This window comes from Lampris incognitus, chromosome 18 (assembly GCF_029633865.1).
Source record: "Lampris incognitus isolate fLamInc1 chromosome 18, fLamInc1.hap2, whole genome shotgun sequence".
NCBI lineage: Eukaryota > Metazoa > Chordata > Actinopteri > Lampriformes > Lampridae > Lampris > Lampris incognitus.
The window spans coordinates 24,153,670-24,173,694 of record NC_079228.1 but is presented as its reverse complement, the minus strand read 5'-3'; the positions used below and the strand labels follow the sequence as shown (position 1 = coordinate 24,173,694).

At 43.9% G+C, this 20,025-nt stretch overlaps 1 protein-coding gene across 2 annotated transcripts in view; it reads left to right on the top strand.

Annotated features, from left to right (window-relative positions):
* Window positions 1-6,442: 6,442 nt before the first annotated feature.
* The window catches only part of samd12 (sterile alpha motif domain containing 12), a 169,282-nt gene continuing 155,699 nt past the window's right edge, over window positions 6,443-20,025 (top strand). Inside the window, exon 1 of one of the 2 annotated variants that reach the window (XM_056297924.1) lies at window positions 6,443-6,579. In XM_056297924.1, coding sequence (XP_056153899.1) covers window positions 6,567-6,579 — 13 coding nt within the window. In that variant the 5' untranslated portion in view covers window positions 6,443-6,566. Of the gene's footprint in view, window positions 6,580-7,340; window positions 7,496-20,025 lie in introns of those variants that run through there. The other variant, XM_056297923.1, reaches the window with a different exon arrangement.

The following is a 20,025-nucleotide window of genomic DNA, read 5'->3' as shown; positions in this document are numbered from 1 at the left end:
TGATGTCAGATGGTAGCGATGATGATGATGATGCTAATTGCAGCTGGTTTTCCAGGTTTGGGTCAGTCAGGCTTGAGCGGAACAGTCTTTGCAAGAGTCAGTTTTGAGAGGAACTTCTCACCGCAGTTAGGTTGTCCCAAACTGAGATGCAAACTTCAGTGCATGTCTCCTCAGAAAGGGAAAACCCTCAGGACGTACATGCAGTTTGTAGAACTCGAGCGGAGGGGAGGTTGTTGTAGCTCGCTTTGAGCTCGTCGTTGCTTTCGTGTTGTAGGTTGTCAGGCACATCAACTGGTGTCACATTCAATGGCGCAGCAAATATGCTCAACTCCTTTTGTTTACTTTTTTTTTTTTACAAAGCAGCCAGTTGACATGTACTTGGTAATGTCCACCACGAAGGCCAAAGCACACCGGCACTTGCTATCGCTGAGTTCCACGAACGTTTTGCCTTCATCTCTATGAATTGTTTTACTTTTAGCTTAGCGGCTAAACTGTGCAAGTTGAAGTCTGCCCCCGTTGGAGCTGCTAAGATCTGCACAGTTCGTCCCGACCTCCTAGACATTGCTGCCAAAAGTGACGTTACATAAAAAGTAAAGGTAAAAGTAGAAAACTGTACAATTATAACAGCTTGCATTCAAAAGCGCGCGTAATGTGGAGAGCGTAATGGCGACCGCAGTAATGGCGACTTGTTTACTTCCGTTACTTCCCCTGATTCGTGTATGGTTTTAGCGCACACCCTCTAGCCAACCACAAACCAGCATTTTCCGTGACCATAGTAAAATATAATTGTCTTTCGGTAGTATTGTTATCAAAATGAAATTCCATTATTGTCGTACCGTGACACACAATTTTGTCTAAATGAATGATAGTAAGAATCTATTACCTAAAATTTCTCGCAAAATTAGGTCTTGAATATTCATGGATGGGTAAACTACTAATAAGACACGTTAGCCCCTAGCTAACGGGTCTGACCCTTTAGCCGAGCGGTTAGCGATGTCGCCTTGTGGTGCAGTACACCCCGTTCGAATCCCGCACCGGGCAAGAAAATACCCGATTACATTGGTGGCAGCGGTGGGGATCCGGAAGCCTGCAGATCCTCGGAAGTCCCTTCGGAGCGCGGGAATAACAAAGCGCGAGGGCGCGCTTCCGGGGAGGGTGACGACTGTAAACTACTAATAAGACACGTTAGCCCCTAGCTAACGGATCCGACCCTTTAGCCGAGCGGTTAGCGATGTCGCCTTGTGGTGCAGTACACCCCGTATCGAATCCCGCACCGGGCAAGAAAATACCCGGTTCCAGGTGTATTATTTGAAAGCTACACACACACACACACACACACACACACACAGCTGTATATCCTCATACATCATATAATGTCTATCACACACACACACACACACACACACACAAAGATGTGTGCATCGCTACACACCACTTGTGGCCCTAATGAAAATCTGATTTGCAGACAGAATTGAAAATAGATACAAGTATTACATAAATCCATTATTAAGACCAGAGACTCCTTCTCTGGTCTTAATAATGCCTTCTCATCCAGACTTCAGTCCGAGAAACAACACTTTATCTAATCCCCCTGCAATTAGAATAATTTTTAGTCACATGTAATGTAAAAGATATTTCTAATTGCAATTGGATTAAATAGTGTTGTTCCTGAAGTCTGAAGTCTGAAGTCTTGATTGGACAACCAGAGATCTAGCAGCCATACCGACATTTACCTTGGCTCTTCCGAATGACAGAAGCTAAGCAGGTATGGGCTTGGCTAGTGCTTGGATGGAAGACCTCCCGGGAAAATGAGTTTCTGTCGGAAGTAGTGTTGGTCGGCCAATAGGGGGCAGTCTTCCCTCTGGTCTTAATAAAAAATATATATATATATAAATATATAAAATCCCAGTGCAGTGATGGGGACACTGTGCTGTAGGAGATGCCGTCTTTCAGATGAGACGTTAAACCAAGGTTCTGACTCACTGTAGTCATTAAAGATCCCATGGCACTTAATCACAAAGAGTAGGGGGTTCCCCGGTGTCCTGGCAAAATTCCCAAGCTGGTTCTCTCCACCTAATCATCCCCCCATGTAATTAGCTCAATGATTCCTTCCTCTTCCTCTCCACCTCAAGCTGATGTGTGGTGAGCACTCTGGTGCAAAATGGCTGCCGGGCATCACCCAGGTGGGTGCTACACATTGGTGGTGGTTGAAGTGAGTTACCCCCTTCAATGTGAAGTGCTTTGGGTGTCTAGAAAAGCGCTATATAATGTAATGATTATTATTATTATTATGATTTCAATATTTCAAAGCTGCCAATGCAAATGCTAATCATATCTTGGAGTAATATTGACAACAACATATATGTGAAAATATTTCTGTAGTTTGAGTAATTACACTAAATATTGTGCCCACTAGCTGTCCTTACCCAGTGATAAAGCTGTTGGGGAGTGGTGATACGGCCCAACCCAGAGGTGGCATAAACCATCCCTGGCCCGGTGCCGACAGCCGGGGAGTTGGAGTAGTGCACTGATGAAGCTATCAGAGACAAACAATGAGACTTTTAGTTTTTTTGCTGTTTGAATCAAAGACAGTAACAAATTATCAGATCATTTTATCACTGAGCATCTCCCACTTTCTGCTTTTATTCTCCCTATGCCATGCTGTCAGAATTGTTGGCAGGGATGAGTAGAGGGGTTTCAGAGAGTCGCATCGAAAGTGTTTCAAAAGTTTCAACGTATAATGAAAGTATAAAAAGAAAAGAGAGCAGATATAAAAGTGTGTGCATTGAATACGATGTGGTGGTAAGAGTCACTTACACTGAGCCAGAGCACTAGCACACAGGAAGCACAGATGAAGAAAAAGGAACAGCATATCTGTCATTTAGCACAGAGATGAGATTTTTATATGTCAGATAAATATGAAATATTAAAATAAGTTATAACTACTCTCACAAAATGCTTGCCCATAAAATAACAAGAAAACGTGTTGTGAGTAAACGCATAATAAGTCTGGTGTATTTGTGCAGCCCCAAATTACAGTTACAGTCTCAGTTGGATTTACATACATTCATAAAGTGAAAAGCTGATAGAGTAGAGGACAATGGTCGGCACCCTCTGTCTTTACACACTTGATTAAGATGAAGAAGAAAAAACTTTTCAGGAAAGTAATGGGGGAAACTTCTGTATGTATTTACACCGATCAGCCAAAATATTAAAACCACCTGCCTGATATTGTGTAGTTCCCCCTCGTGCCACCAAAACAGCTCTGACCCATCGAGGCATGGACTCCACTAGACCTCTGAAGGTGTCCTCTGGTATCTGGTATGGACCAAGATGTTAGCAGCAGATGCTTTAAGTCCTGTAAGTTGCGAGGTGGGGCTTCCATGGATCAGACTTGTTTTTCCAGAACATCCCACACAGATGCTCGATTAGGTTGAGATCTGGGGAATCTGGAGGCCAGATCAACACCTTGAACTCTTTGTCATGTTCCTCAAACCATTCCTGAACAAATTTTTGCAGTGTGGAAGGGGGCATTATCCTGCTGAAAGAGGCCACTGCCATCAGGGAATACCATTGCTATGGAGGGGTGTAGCTGGTCTGCAACGATGTTTAGGTAGGTGGTACATGTCAAAATAACACCCACATGAGTGGCTGGACCCAAGGTTTCTCAGCAGAACATTGCCCAGAGCATCACACTGCCCCCACCGGCTTGTTGTTTTCCTACAATGCATCCTGGTGCCATCACTTCCCAGGTAAATGGTACACACGTACATGGCCATCCACGTGATCTAAAGGAAAATGGGACTCATCAGACCAGGCCACCTTCTTCCATTGCTCCATGGTCCAGTTCTGACACTTATGTGCCCATTGTAGGTGCTTTCGGCGGTGGACAGGGGTCATCATGGGCACTCTGACCGGTCTGCAGCTACACAGCCCCATACACAGCAAGCTGTGATGCATTGTGTGTTCTGGCACCTGTCTATCATAGCCAGCATTAACTTTTTCAGCAATTTGAGCTACAGTAGCTCTTCTGTGGGATCGGACCAGACGGGGTAGCCTTCGCTCTCTACACACATCAGTGAGCCTTAAGTGCCCATGACCCTGTTGACCAGTTGTCCTTCCTTGGACCACTTTTGGAAGGTACTGACCACTGCATACTGGGAACACCCCACAAGACCTGCCGTTTTGGAGCTGCTCTGACCCAATCGTCTAGCCATCACAATTTGGCCCTTGTCAGAGTCGCTCAAATCATTACACTTGCCCATTTTTCCTGCTTCCAACACATCAACTTCAGAACTGACTGTTCACTTGCTGCCTAATATATCCCACCCCTTGACAGGTGACATTGTAACAAGATAATCAGTGTTATTCACTTACCTGTCGGTGGTTTTAATGTTTTGGCTGATCAGTGTAGCTTCACAGTCTTACAGACCATCATGAGAGCTGAGATGCAATATGCAGGCGATAAACTTATCAGGTTTAAGGGCAAAAGAGCTTCAACATTATGTGAAGGCTCAGATCACACTTATCCTGTCTCACTAAGACTGAGTTTATACTGTTTTTCAGAGTACCTTATCCACTATCTTACATAACATTGTGCTGTTGTAGTCATACAGCAAATCACCAAAGTATTTTTTGCACTACTGTCCTGACTTCAACAAAAAATTGCTTTGTGCGATGGAGACAACAAAAAAAACAGCCTTTTCCCATATGGATCGTTCCTTTCTGTGTGCTTCCAAATCAAATGACAATTGACAGATATTGCTAAATAAATGGTGGACTAGTTCTGGGAGCCTTAAAAAAAAGATGCTTCACAATCAACAGACATGTCATTGTATAATATGCACATTAACTACAATAAACCCATATGTGAAAATATTTAAATTTAGTGTCTGGTGAATGAAACTGAAGATTTGTCTAGTTTTGAGATGGCAACAACACCAAACAAGCTCCTATAAAAGCGTACTTGGCTTTGCCAGAGAACGGGCTAGCATTCACACCAAGGGACTGAGCTGCTGTCTCACCATCACAACACTTACCTGTGCAACACATCCCAACCCCAACTTCAGCCGGAGGGTTCATCCCCGCCATCTCATCTGGGTCACAGACGAGATATTCTAGGTGTCAGTAAGGTGACATGTTTGTCATTCATGTGCCTTAGGTATTGTCCCAGCCCCAATGCAATGAAATGTAACCCCTTTCACTGGGATAGACTGCCACCATTGATAGATTTCTTATTGAGACTTATGGAAAAGGGTGCTCCTGTTACCGCCACCAAAACCTTGAGTTTAACCTGTTCTTTCACCTTGGCAATCTGTGCACTCCACAGTGTAAGAAAAACTTCATTCACAGTTGCCGATTATTCACCCCAAAATATTCACTATTCAATCACTTTTCCCTTTCCTCCTCCTAATGACTGTTATCTGGGGTGTTTCGCACCCATGGTAACCTATTAGGGGTGGCATTTCTGACTCAAAACATTTCCATCCTCTGAGCCTCATAACAACAGGCAACATGATACGTGATGGAGCAAAACACACAAAGAGAAACACAAAGATACACTAATGCACACATGCACGCGCACACGCTCTCTCTCTCTCTCTCACACACACACTCTCTCTCTCTCTCTCTCTCTCTCTTTCTCTCTCTCTCTCTTGTGTTTTGCTTTGCAGGAAACTGAAAGAAATGTCAGAGGATCTCATCAGACAGGCTCAGCAGACCTTTTGACCAAAAAGAAACAAGGAAGAGGGAAGAGAAAGCCCCAAACGCATACCATCAGCCACACCTTCCTGAGCTGGAACACTATTTAAAAACCCAGTAGAGACATATTTACAGCTTATGGAACATCCAGACTTCTCTTGAGAAGTAGGTGGCATGAGAACAGTATATTTAGTTTTAGACTTGTTGAACACTTTTTGGAGTACACCTCTAGTGTTTGAGTACGTCGACTAGAAATATACGTTTAAGTCCCAACAGCACACAGTTTTATTTTCAGTTATAGCTCTAAAGTATACACTTACAAGTATACTTCGACATACTAAAAAGTGAGCAAATTTAGTACCAAATATTAACATGGTATAGTATATAATAGGTTAGTTAAGAGTACAATTTGAGTTCCCTCAAATTAGTACATTTCGTATACTTAAGAACACCTTAGAATTATACTTAAATTCGTTTTTTTTCACAAAGGGTCATTTTTAAGGGATTTAGTAGTCGATGATAGATTTGCTGTGTTCATTTTGACACAGTTTGATGAGCACTACGTTTTCTCAACACACGTCAGCGTTATCGTTTTCTAGTAAACGTTTCACAGACATGTGTCACCGCAAGAGTCTCTGACCTGGGCTGGAGACGTCTGATGGAAAAATCACCCTTCTCTAATTTCAGAGAAGCGCCTTCAACTCCCACAGTTCTTTGCGAGGCGGCAGCGGCGGCTGCTGTGCGCTCCTGCTAGCCCGCAGCAAAGTGACAACATGCGAAACAAGGTCTGCACATGAGCGCAGCGCCGAGTTAAAACATTTCTCACACCACTTCACGAAGGATGTACAAGTCTATGGAGTAGGACAATGGCTGTCGAAGGTAAGACATTTTTAGAATCCGGACGTTATTCATCGTGGCATTGTCGTTTTTTGTTGTTGTGTTTTGTCTGAATCTGTTTTGGTCTTGGTGAGAGACAATTGTTGTACTACCGTGGCATAAAAAAAACAAAAAACGATCTGCGTGGTGTGGATGGCGCCAGTCAACTGTCAAAAAAAGCCTGTGATTGGGTGATGTTGCTGCTTGATACCCTGTGCGGGTCATCTTCTTTTTTCTTCTTCTTTTTACCCCGCTGCATAGCAGGCTACAATTTACTGATGTGCCACGGTGGTTGTCATTGTTAGGGAACATTATCATGCTACCATAAAGATCTGTATTAGTGCGCAGGCGTCTGCCTGTGTTCGTATTTCTTAGGTGCGCCTGTTCGGAATGTGCGCGAGAGCTCCAGCGCTGCGGTGAACGAAAGCCGTGCGAATGCAGGGAGATGCAACGATACCGGGTCTGTTTATTGTTCTGACTGAGGCGCGTCCACCAGTACAGAGGCAAAGTGCACGGCGTTTGCGTGTTTTAGTCCGCCAACTGCCGTACGCCGTCTCTCCACCTATCCTCTAGAGGATTCGGAAGTGACACCTATACATCCGTGATCTCAAACCAGAGCATCCTGTCTCCACTCCGAGCGAGATCTTCTGGATCATATCAACGATACTGGCTTTGACCAGCCAATGCAGCGGTTCACTTGGAGCTTCCCGGCAGTTCATCTCGCAGCAGGTGGTGTAACATGTGGATGGGGCACTTGCTGTTCCTTGTGACTGCCAGTAGTTTCGTAAGGTGTAACTTGTCTGGACAGAATAGGTGAGCGGAGTCTGCTCTCCTTTACCCCGGTGCATCTGAGACAGTATGCTCGGCCAGTCCCCTCATCTTATCGGAGGCATCTTGTGGATTCAGAATCCAATGAGAGGTATATGGGGAAGGGGTGGTGGTGAGGGGGGGGGGTTGACACATGCATACAAACTTATTTAAGCCTTTTTAATGCTTGTTGGTTGTATTTTAAGAGTGTGTGTGTGCGTGTGTGTTCTCAGGTATGATTGGTATGAGACACCTGCATGCCTGTATAAGGTTGCCCTTCTTTTGACAGCCATTACGTTTCTTCCTCATTGTCGACAGATTGTACAGTATAATGCTATCAGTCTCTCTCTGAACCAGTCCCTCTTGTTCGTCTTGGAGAATTGGGCTCGTCAACTAACATTTACTGTATAACATCCCATGTTGTTTGTAAGTGAGATATTTGCATGCACTGATGGGACTTCTGCATTGTTGGGATTATAGTATTTCTCTGATTTGTTCTTCCACGGCAGGTTCCCATATGCATCATGTCAAGAGACCCTCAGTGGCTCTTGTGTGCAAATTCTAATTCACACACGACACCTGCTCAGACGTGAAGGTGTTAAGGAGTTGTTTTGTTTTGTTTTGTTTTTTCTTAGGATAGGATTTAGCCAAGAATTTCTTAAGCAGACACCTGCTTGGAGGGTTAGATATGTGGTGAGAAGTACTTGTAATCATTATTTTGTTGTATTCTGTTCCCTAGCTTGACACACACACACACACACACACACACACACACACACACACACACACACACACACACACACACACACACACACACACACATATATATATATATAATTCATAGTAGTACAAGCCTGTTTATCTTAATATTCTGCTCCTCATTTGTTGAGCACTCCTACCAACACCATTGATGGTTTCTGGAGAAAAAAAAACGCTATCCATCTATCTATCTATCTATCTATCTATCTATCTATCTATCTATCTATCTATCTATCTATCTATCTATCTATCTATCTATCTATCTATCTATCCATCTATCTATCTGTCCATCTATCTATATATGGCAGGTACCTTATTATTCAATATTACAATGTTATTTGAGCGCCAATTCAATACATTTCAAATTTTTCAAATAGTATGTGATTGTAAATATTGCGATTCAATATTGCAAATACAATCCTTTTTACTGCCTCTATCTACAGTAGACTATGTAAACTGCTATATATATTATATATATATACACACACACACACAAATTTTTCTTAATTTACTTTTATATGACTTTCACTTCAATATTGTGTGGCCCTGCAGACAAAGCCAATAAATGCTATTACAAGTTATGAGCTGTATTGCTCATCCTTGCTGCTGACTGCACTGGTGGGATGAGGATGAAATCGGCTACCAATAGCCTAACCATTCAAAGCTTGAAATGTATCATGACATGCAGTCAGCACGACATCAATTTATCACGCTGTCATTCATCTGGCGCCATTGCCCAGCGTAGCATCTTGTGGCTCTTGAGATGTGTTGTTTAAAACAGAAAAGAGCGTGCCAGACGCTCAAGCTGCCCCACTGATGCACACTTTGTTCCTTAGCAAACGGGATTATAGTTTATCCATCCTCATCCACTTCTTCATCCCTTTCTTATTGCTTCTACCCATGCTGACCAAGATAAATTCAAGTGATGTGTCAAGTTTGTGAACATTGCGTCTTTGTTAAGATTCCCCGGGCTCCTTATATACAGGAACACACACTGTGATCACTCTGCAGCCATGCAACTTTAATAACATGCATTTGGTCTTTGTCATCCCCAGTCTCTTAAATCTCTTTTATAATCTTAATATTCATGATGCATGCTCTTATTGTGTTGTGGTATTTTGGCTACAGCATGCCAAATCTGAAAATTAATTTTCTTTAAGGAAAATGAAAAGGGTTCATGGAAGGAATAATGGAGTTCTTTGGATATTAACACGGATTTGTTCATGGTGTAATTCAAATAGCTATAAAACAATTCACTGCCTCACATCACGATTCACTAAGTTATGTCATTGAGAGAAATGGTGTATGAGTCATGCTCTTCGCCAGTGAAGCTGCAATAACTAACTGGGTCGGTCTGGGTTAGGCGCATGGCTCACAGAAACTTCATTTCCAAACTCACAAGGTCAGATCAGGTTTTGCAGGAGTAGCCAAAACCTCCTTGTAATGCTCTGTAGCCGGAATCGGATCCTTTCATGTCCTTCCAGTTGCCGATAGTGAAGATATTGTGCTGCTTCAGTGAGGAAACTGAAATGTGCACCTGGCATATACGTCAAGTTTGATGGACTTCAGTATCACTACTTAAATAAAATAAATTAATATTACCATGAGATGAAGAGTGCTGTGCCAGCTATCCTTTAGTGTGCCACTATATTCATCAGAGGAGACGTTTACTGGTTTGTCTATATGCATGCTCAATAACCCAGGTAAGGAAAGCACAGAGAGTTGAATCAGTTTATCTGGACACGTTTATTGAGAGAAACGTTTCATCACTCATCTAATGCCCCTTTTCCATTTCATGGCACCGGCTCAACTCGACCTGACTCGACTCACAGTGTCGTTTTCCATTACCGTTAACAGTACCCCCTCAAGCGTAGCTGGTCTGCATTGATTTTGGTACCCGCTCCAGTTTTTGTTTTGAATTTTTGGAACTTCGACAAAGGTGGTACCAGAAAAGTGGTAACAGTTACCAAAATGTCGGTACTTTCCAGAAATGGGAAACAAAAAAGTCGAGTCGAGTTGAGCCGGTACCATGTAGTCGGTGACTAACCATGTGCCATGGGGAGCCATGTATATGCAGGTTTTCATTCCAACCCGACTCCACACCAGGTGATTTCACAGATACAATCTCCGTCTTTGGTTGAGGGGTTGCTAATCAGTGAAATCACCTGGTCTGGAGTCCGGCTGGAATGAAAACCTGCATACACATGGCTCTCCATGGCACATGGTTAGCCACCCCTGTCGTGGAAAAGGGGCGAAAGTGACCTCTTCAGTCTAAACTGACTGCAGGTATCCCCACCCTTACAAACAATACAGTGGCATAACGACTGAAACCAACGATCAGTTTCACATGCAAATTGCCGTAACCATTAACTAGAGTTACAATGGTCATGTGTACTGTTCACAGAGCATTTGGGAATAGTTGCAAAACAAGAGCTACCTTGCCAGACAGGACTCTGCAGTCTACACCCATCTACAGGCCAGTGGCCACTCTTTCAGGGATGAGGACGGGCACATCCTTGATAGGGTGAAATGCTGGTTTGAACGGGAAGTCAGAGGCCATCGATGTGAAGAGTAAACAACCATCCTTGAACGGGGGGGGGGTAAGTGTACATCTGTCGCCATCTTACAATGCTGTGATTGCAGCTATTCCCCAATCCTCTGTGAACAGTACACATGAACATCGAAACTCCAGGTAATTTGCGGCAAAGTTTTTTTTTTTTTTGGATTTTTCCCCGTTTTTTTCTCCCCAATTGTATCCGGCCAATCACCCCACTCTTCCGAGCTGTCCCAGTCGCTGCTCCACCTTCTCTGCCAATCTGTGAAGGTCTGCAGACTATCACATGTCTCCTCCAATACATGTAGAGTCGCCAGCCGCTTCTTTTCACCTGACAGTGAGGAGTTTCACCAGGGGGACGTAGCGCATGGGAGGATCACGCTATTCCCCTCAGTTCCCTCTCCCCCCCTGAACAGGTGCCTCGACCGACCAAAGGAGGCGCTAGTGCGACCAGGACACATACCCACATCCGGCTTCCCACCCGCAGACACTGCCAATGTGTCTGTAGGGACGCCCGCCCGACCAAGCTGGAGGTAACAAAGGGATTAGAACCCAGAGACCCCTGTGTTGGTAGGCAACGGAATAGACTGCTACGCTACCCGGACGCCCAATTTGCAGCAATTTGCATATGAAACTGATCGTCAGTTTTGGTCGTTATGCCACTGTATAAGGGTCGGGATACCTGCAGTCAGTTGAGACTGAAGAAGTCACTTAGATGAGTGATGAAACGTTTCTCTCAATAAACGTTCTGTCCAGATGAACTGATTAAACTTTCTGTGACTTACTGGTTTATTTCATTAAGGCAATGCACAGTGAGCAGCGTTACTGTAGCTAAAACAGCTTGCTTCCATGAATAGACTGTATCAAAATAAATATGGATTTTGATACAGTCTATTTTGGTTCTCGAAGCTACAAAGTTGACCGTCCCAATAGAAAGGACACAAACAAAAGGACACAAACCGTGGCCCTAATAATGTGTAATTCTAGGAAAAAATAACAATTTACAATGTCACCATTTTATTCCACAGCTCAACCAAAATCTCTAAAACGGGGAGTATAGAGCAAGTGTTAATCTCTCATAACAATTGAGAAGACAATTTACCCCATCATAGTCCACTTGAGAATTGCTTTAAAGTTGCTTTGCTTCTCATCTTCAGCTGTACAGATGTATGCATGCAATATGACAACAATGCTTTACCAAATTTCTACTTTGTTCTGTAATAAGAATACTGCAAGCTGAGTGACGAGTGTTTTGATTTACAGTCTTGACTTCCATGAAATTGAATGCGTAGCAATAAATAAAAGGGTGGTTTCAGTTCATCAGTATGTCTGGCAAAGAAAGGCATTGGTCACAGTTCTGCTGAAGACACGCCTAAAGACACGCCTGATTGGGCCTGCATACTTTTCTCTGGTTTATGAAAATGGCGTGTTGTCACACAACTTTCCCGAAGGCCTTAGGTAAAAAAAAATAATAGCGTGGCAGGTTTTGGTGTAGTTTATGGAATGGGAAGTGATGCTGTGCTATGCTGTGTGAGAAAACGTGTGGCTATGGGAAGGAACGGCTGCCTCGGAGACAGGTTACATCATAAGCATGTTGAACAGGAGATCTGATAGATGCTTTCTGATGGATTACATCATCATTGGTTGGCCGCTGGTTTCCTTGTTAAGCATGTTGGTGTGCTCTATTTAGTGAGGAAAAAAGAAGAAAAAAATTCACTCATGTTCTTTGGTGAATCCAGAAGCAAGTGCATTAACTGAATATACGTACAGGCATCAGTCGGTACAGGTGTCCTTTGTGCCTGCAGGTACATAGACCTGAATTATCATATCCACACACCGACTCTTAGCACCTGGTTTTTTTGGGGGGGGTATTAGACCCCCCCCTTTTTTTCCCCCTCCCCAATTGCATCCGGCCAATTACCACTCTTCCAAGCCGTCCTGGCCGCTGCTCCCCTCTGCCAATCCGGGGAGGGCTGCAGACTACCACATGCCTCCTCCGATACATGTGGAGTCACCAGCCGCTTCTTTTCACCTGACAGTGAGGAGTTTCACCAGGGGAACATAGCACGTGGGAGGATCAGGCTATTCCCTCCAGCCCCCCAACAGGCGCCCCGGCCGACCAGAGGAGATGCTAGTGCAGCGACCAGGACACATACCCACATCCGGCTTCCCACCCGCAGACACAGCCAATTGTATTTGTAGGGACACCTGACCAAGCTGGAGGTAACACGGGGATTTGAACCAGCGATCCCCGTGTTGGTAGGCAACAGAATAGACTGCTAAGCTACCCAGACGCCCCCTAGACTCATATCGTCTCTGATTGTACTAATTTGGCCCAGCAGATCCACCCTTACTCTTGCGCTTGATGACAAAGCCCATGGTCATTCCGCACTGACTTCAGAGCAGTGTTAGAGACATAGTTGTCACAACCAGTGTCGCCTCATGACAGCTGATATGGACTCAGTCGTGACTTCTGGTCCAACTCCTTGAGATGTGGCAGCAATGATAGCTTGAGTCATAACCATACAGACATAAGTTTTCATGACCGCTTATGTCATCTACTATGTCAGGAGGGTTATAGGAAGGGCTGCATGACCACAGAGCCCTTGAGATCTGTTGTGCACTGGAATTTATCGTGGCCCAAATAAATATGTGATGCCGGTTTGCACATACACATGCATGCCTAGACAGACACACACCCATAAATGCATGGACACACACATACAGCCTAGAAATGGGCATCACCTCCTGCCATGAGAGTGTTTACCCCTGTGGCTGAAGTTGTTCACTTGGCTCCTTCGCTGTTGCCTTCATTTGCTCTTCTTCTCTGATGTGTCCTACCCCAACCTGACTGCCTGTGCAGCCGTCCAGAAAAGTCACTCTGAATCCATTGTTGGGATCTTGCACAAAAATAGAATTTGTCCAACAGACATGCTTATTCAAGTCAGCAGGATGAGATTATGTTGTCGAGATAGTCTGGAGTTACTCGTTGGAGGAGCATCCTCACGTTACTCAGCAGAAATGGGATTGACACGACAGAGGATGACTGTAGAAAATGCCACGGGCAAACAACGTTCTCTCTTGTATAACCAATTCAAGGGTGGACCTGCAGCCATCTTTGATGTGCCATGCTGGCATTGAAGAGGCAGGACTGAGCAAATAAATAAACAAATAAACACAGGAAAAAATGTGAGTTGGTTTCAGGCCTGTCCCCTAGTTTGTCCTTTCCAAAACTTTTTTTTTTTATCAATGCTGTACTAAATTAAAACTTCAAACCACATCTTGTGTTTAATTTGTTGTTAAATTGCCAGAGACAGCATTTAGAGATTTGGTGATAGACAGACTATAAAATGTTAAGAACTGAATCCTAGAAAAGCACCTTTGATAACCTAACCTGGGCGGCATGGTGGCCCAGTGATTAACACTGTTGCCTCACAACAAGAAGGTCCTGGGTTCGAACCCCAGGCCATCCCAGGTCCTTTCTGTTTGGTGTTTGCATGTTCTCCCCTTGTCTGCATGGGTTTCCTCCAGGCACTCCGGTTTCCTCATACCATCAAAAAGACATGCATGTTAGGGTTAATACTCCTGTCTGTGCCCCTGAGCAAGGCAATGGAAAGAAGAACTGGAGTTGGTCCCCGGGCGCTACACGGCAGCTGCCCACTGCTCCTAGCTACACAGCTAGGATGGGTTAAATGCAGAGTAAATTTAATTTGTATGTATGTACAAAATGACTACTACTACTACTTTCGGCTGCTCCTGTTAGGTGTTGCCACAGTGGCTCATCCGTTTCCATCTCTTCCTGTCCTCTACATCTTCCTCTGTCACACCAGCCACCTGCATGTCCTCCCTTCACCACATCCATAAACCTCCTCTTTGGCCTTCCTCTTTTCCTCTTCCCTGGCAGCTCCATATTCAGTATCCTTCTCCCAACATACCCAGCATCTCTCCTCCACACACATCCAAGCCATCTCAATCTTGCCTCTCTTGCTTTGCCTCCAAACCATCCAACCTGAGCTGTCCCTCTAATGTACAAAAGGGTATGTATGTACAAAATAACTAATAAAGAGTATTCTATTCTTCTATTCTATTAATAGAAACCTGTGTACTTGCGAACAAGGTAGTTGCAATTACATGGATGGCATTTTCATGGCAAACAATCCAAGCCCAAAGGTTATATCTATGTCGAATTTTATCAATTAAAGTCTATGATGAAACATTTCATGCACAAATATAAAATGTTATTCTCACAGCTTGATTTGGTGTGGGTACAGAAGGACTGAAGTGTACCTTAAAGTCTCCTGTATGCACACATGTAGTACTGACCCAATTTCAAATGGCGCTGCCAGCACTACGTACTGGTTTCTGCATGCCTCTCTCCTTAACACAGCCACAGCTGCTCAGTATCTCAATAGGGAACCGAAGAGGGCTGATGATGCTTGACCATATCCTCTGTAAAATAGAGCAGAAACACCTTCACATCGTCCATGTAACGTTACATCAACCCCTGGCTGAACTTGCTATTAGCGCTCAGCCCGTCAAGGCCAGAGACGATGCTCGGCGAGCGGTCTAAATGTATTAGAATGCAAGTCAGGCTTTCCAGCGGGAGGGATGGATTCAAGGGGAATGTTTTACTCCCAGCTCAAAGGATCGTTTTCCTGTGACTTTATTGCAATCGTTTCTGCATCCTTCCCAAATCTGACTCAAGAGTTGTTGCTTGCTGAGTTGTGAAGTCACCTGAGCTCCTGGGAGGCTTTGTTTTGCAGCTCAATCAATTCAGATTGTGAGGCGATCCATATGCTATTTTTATGCTTGACACACTCTGTATTTCAACCGAGGCAGATTCACCAAGATGAAACGGGATAAAGCATAGATTGTCTATATATAGATCTCATGAATATGTATTTGAGACAATGCAACGCAGTGACAGAACTGTTTAATGTGTGTTTTGTGGTTGCTGCTTTTTAGTTCACTGCGTAGAAGCAATAACCATCAATTTTGAACTTTTTTAATGTCAACTTAAACTATTATAGCCATATTAACTAGCTGATACTGTAGATTTCTTGACTTTTTAAACACACCAATGTTCCCAGCCGGGTTGGTACAACAAAGACATCTCAAACAAAATCCACTTTGCATTAAAAAGGACATAATTAGGGCGTCTGGGTGGCATGGCGGTCTATTCCGTTGTTTACCAACACCGGGATTGCCGGTTCGAATCCCCGTGTTACCTCTGGCTTGGTCGGGCGTCCCTACAGACACAATTGGCCATGTCTGTGGGTGGGAAGCCGGATGTGGGTATGTGTCCTGGTTGCTGCACTAGCGCCTCCTCTGGTCAGTCGGGGCGCCTGTTCGGGGGGGAGGGGGAACTGGGGGGAATAGTGTGTTCCACCCACATGCTCCGTCCCCCTGGCGAAATGCATCAGTCACTGTCATGTGAAAAGAAGCAGCTGGTGACGCCACACGTATTGTGGAGGAGACGTGATGGTCTGCGGCCCTCCCCAGATCGGCAGAGGGGGTGGAGTAGGGACCAGGATAGTTCAGAAGAGTGGGCTAATTGGCTGGAAACAATTGGGGATAAAAAGGGGGGAAAAAACGACATAACTGACCAAATCACACTGAATGACAACAGTCATAAACATTCATAAAGACTCCATCTTCATGACAGGTGTCATGGTTATGACAGTGTCATGCCAGTCTTGTGCGCACCCCTTCAAACAGATAAACCAGATTACCCAATGCGGTAGTTATTTCTCATTCACTTCACCGCTATAAAGCACTTCCATCCTGTTACACGTCTGCCTTTGTTCTCGCATGTGATTGCTGGCCTTTGCTGAATATTCAGCCTCATCTGGCACCCCGCTGTGTGGAGGGCAGAGCTGTGCAGCGTGACAGCCCTGGCCCCCGATGACCATGAAGCTCAGCAGGCCCGCTTCTGCTGACAGACTGAAGCTGCTGATCTGAGACCACCTGGGTGTCATCGATATCACTGTGGGCTCAGATGGAGATGGAGCGTCAATGTCGAGTGAAGTCAGCCATGACATATTGGTGTAATTTAGTCATACTGCAGAATGGATTCTTACTCCCCCCCACACGTCTAAAGGTTGAAGAGTCGGTTCTTTTGGGACAGTTTTAAACCTGGCGCTCTCTTTCTATATGGAAAAAATCCTTTCTGGGTCAAATAGCAGTTACGTTAACTTTTTTTTTTAATCTGCTTGGAAAGGAACAAAATGAGTAAAGTCAGCTGGAACATGACAGTTAAGATCAAATCAGATGTCAAACAAAAGCATACCTACTGTATCTGACTTTGAAATACATAGCTTTGACTGTCCCGTTTTTTTCAAGCTCCATTTGGCGAAGGCACCAATGTAGGACCTGAGAAGACCAAAGCAGACAACCAAAATTAGTCCCAAAAAAAAACAACAAACCACCCAGTTCAGAAGTTTTATGTCTGTCGCTGCAGCTGCTCACATAAAAATAAACTATTCTCCTGATAATAAATGCATATTACACACTGCAGGAAGGAAGGGGCGATGGGTTAAAAGCTATGGCTGTAGTGAACTCGAAAAAGTACTTTGCACTGCATCCCTCCTGTTCAGCAGGAATAGTTTCTGGCACTTTGCAGTCCCCAAATCGAGGAGAGTTGTGTTTCTTGTGAATTATATATAGCTTTTACTCGTGCTCTAATTTACGGCGATCTATTTTTATTGTGCTTTTACTTTCTGCCTTTGAAGCATGGGGCATTAATAGCTCCATGCCTGGACCACATGCCTCACAGTGGGCCGCAGTGTTCGGCGGCTACGTTAAGGCATTTCATTTCTGAATTATACAGTGCAACATCTTTCTTTCTTTCCTTCCCACCCACATTTCACCCGTACTTATTTCTCTCCCACCCTAAAGGCCAGGACATGCTACGGTACTGCATAGGTGGAACTGAATGGCTCACATTGTCGCAGAATGCTCAACGGCACGTCGGCAGTGTTCGCGTATAACCAGTGACGATTGGTTGAGCAGGACAGCTATCTGCTTGTGATAAATCAAATGAAACGAAAAAGTTGCAGCGACAAAGGTGTGTACACAATTTGCTAGAGCGCGGCAATTGTTTGGTATTATCTTCTTTCAATGGAATTGTGCCAGGATCAAAATCGGATATTGTCACATCAGAACCAGAATCATGTTTATTGGCCATGTAGGTTTGCACATACATGGAATTTGACTCCGGTTTCATGGCTCTCTCAGTGTACTTAACATAGAATAACAACACTGCAACACAACAACCTTCATATATATACACATGCAAGGATTGACTTATAAAGGTGAAATAAGAGGTGATAAAGTGCAATGGTGCAGAGAATATATCAGAGATGCTGAAATAGATGTTAGCGGGTTACTTACATACATGCCTGAGGTAGATGTACATGACAGATTGTACCAGTATGCGTACTTTATTTTATGCGTTATTATTTTATTATTTATGTTATGCATTTACTCGTATTTTTCTGATTGAGTGTAAAGCACTTTGTAACTGTATGTTTTCAAAAGTGCTATGTAAATAAAACTTTATTTACTTACTTACTTACAATGTACAGCACAGTATATACAAGATCGTTGGATTATTTGACAGTGTTAAGCGTTCATTTGAATAACAGCCCACGCAAAGAAACTGATTTTCATGTGTCATATCACAATATTGTTGTCTAAATTGAAGATGAAATTTCTCACAAAATAGAGGTCGGAAATATTCAAGGAGGGTATTTATTTGATAACTAGTATCGGTTTCCATCCATCCATCCATCCATTATCCAAGCCGCTTTTCCCAATTGGGGTCGTGGGATGCTGGAGCCTATCCCAGCAGTCATTGGGCAGCAGGCTGGGAGACACCCTGGACAGGCGGCCAGTCCATCACAGGGCTGACACATTCACACCTAGGGACAATTTTATTGTGGCTGAAGCAGTTCATCGCAACAAATTCAACTGGATTCTTAAATAGGACATTTTGGTATATGTAAGATGATATGATAGATATCGATATCATGCAAAATTCTCTCATTGATATATCACTCAGCACTAATACACAGACAGACACAGGACGTTGTGAAAGTTAAAACAACACAATGCAGAGCAAAACAACAAAGTCGATGGATGTTGAGGGTTTCTGTTTTCTGCTTTAGTCTTTGCTTTTTATCTTGTTTCTGTTTCCAGATTACTGGAAACAGATTATTGCAGATTACACGCAGCGCATGGGTGGAGCAGATACACGGTTCAGACTTCTACTTTCTGGACCTCTGCTTAACTGTATGGCTGAGAAGTGGTCAAAGCAGAATACACATGCCTGGTTCACACTGGACCGACCAATCACAGCTGATGGAGCCCCAGGTTGTAGAGGGTGGTCAGTAAAGTTTGAGTACAGTTAACTTTTGAAAGGATGTCAGTGTGAATTAGGGACACACATAGAGCGCAATAGCTGGGCAGCTAAATTGTTAGATAACTTCACTTCAAAGCTCGTCGTACTCCTAACCCTAATTATTCCAACTGCAAAAATACACACTGACCATGTAACTGAATAGGTATAATACAGGTGCAATATAAAAAATGCAATAATGCTGGAAAAGCAGTGTGAGACTTTTAAAAGAGAATTAGTGTTTGTATGTCACATGTTTGAAATACAACACTGCCCGAGTATTTCAGTGTATTTCAGTCACCCAAATAAATCAGGGGTCTCGCTATTGATCCAACGGCCCATTATTCTGAAACCCCAATAGTCAGAAAAACGTCCCATTGGATGGAAAGCCCATTCTTCCAACAGCCCGTTGTCCCGAAAACAAAAGCCCACTACTCCGAAGGCCCGTTGTTCGGAAATACACACTCTCCCTGTAGTTTTTTGCCCTTCATATCTTAGTATATTTTGATGTGCAAACGCAGAGATACCGTTTACTACTAATTTGCGTGAATAGGAGGTGTAACGTTAAAAGCACTTGTGAGAATGTCGTCTCTACTTCACCAGAAATATCAACTTTCTTGTATTTATCTCTGGCCAGTTCAGATCACTGATTCACAGCGAGACTGGAAGCAACATGACGGTGTTGTATCGAACTCTATTTCCCCATCGAGCTCTGTTCCCCCTATGGAAACAGGTTAGCTATCTGGTACGATAAGGTTAAGGTAAGTGTTAGGTTAAGGTTAATCAAGTGTCCCGGTGTTGTATCAAACTCTGGCTAGGGGGAAACAAATCTCACCAGGGAAACAGAGTTCGATACAACACCGCTAGCCACTGAACTAACAACTCCAGTGAGAGTATGTATTTTCAGAACAACAGGCCTTCGAAGCAATGG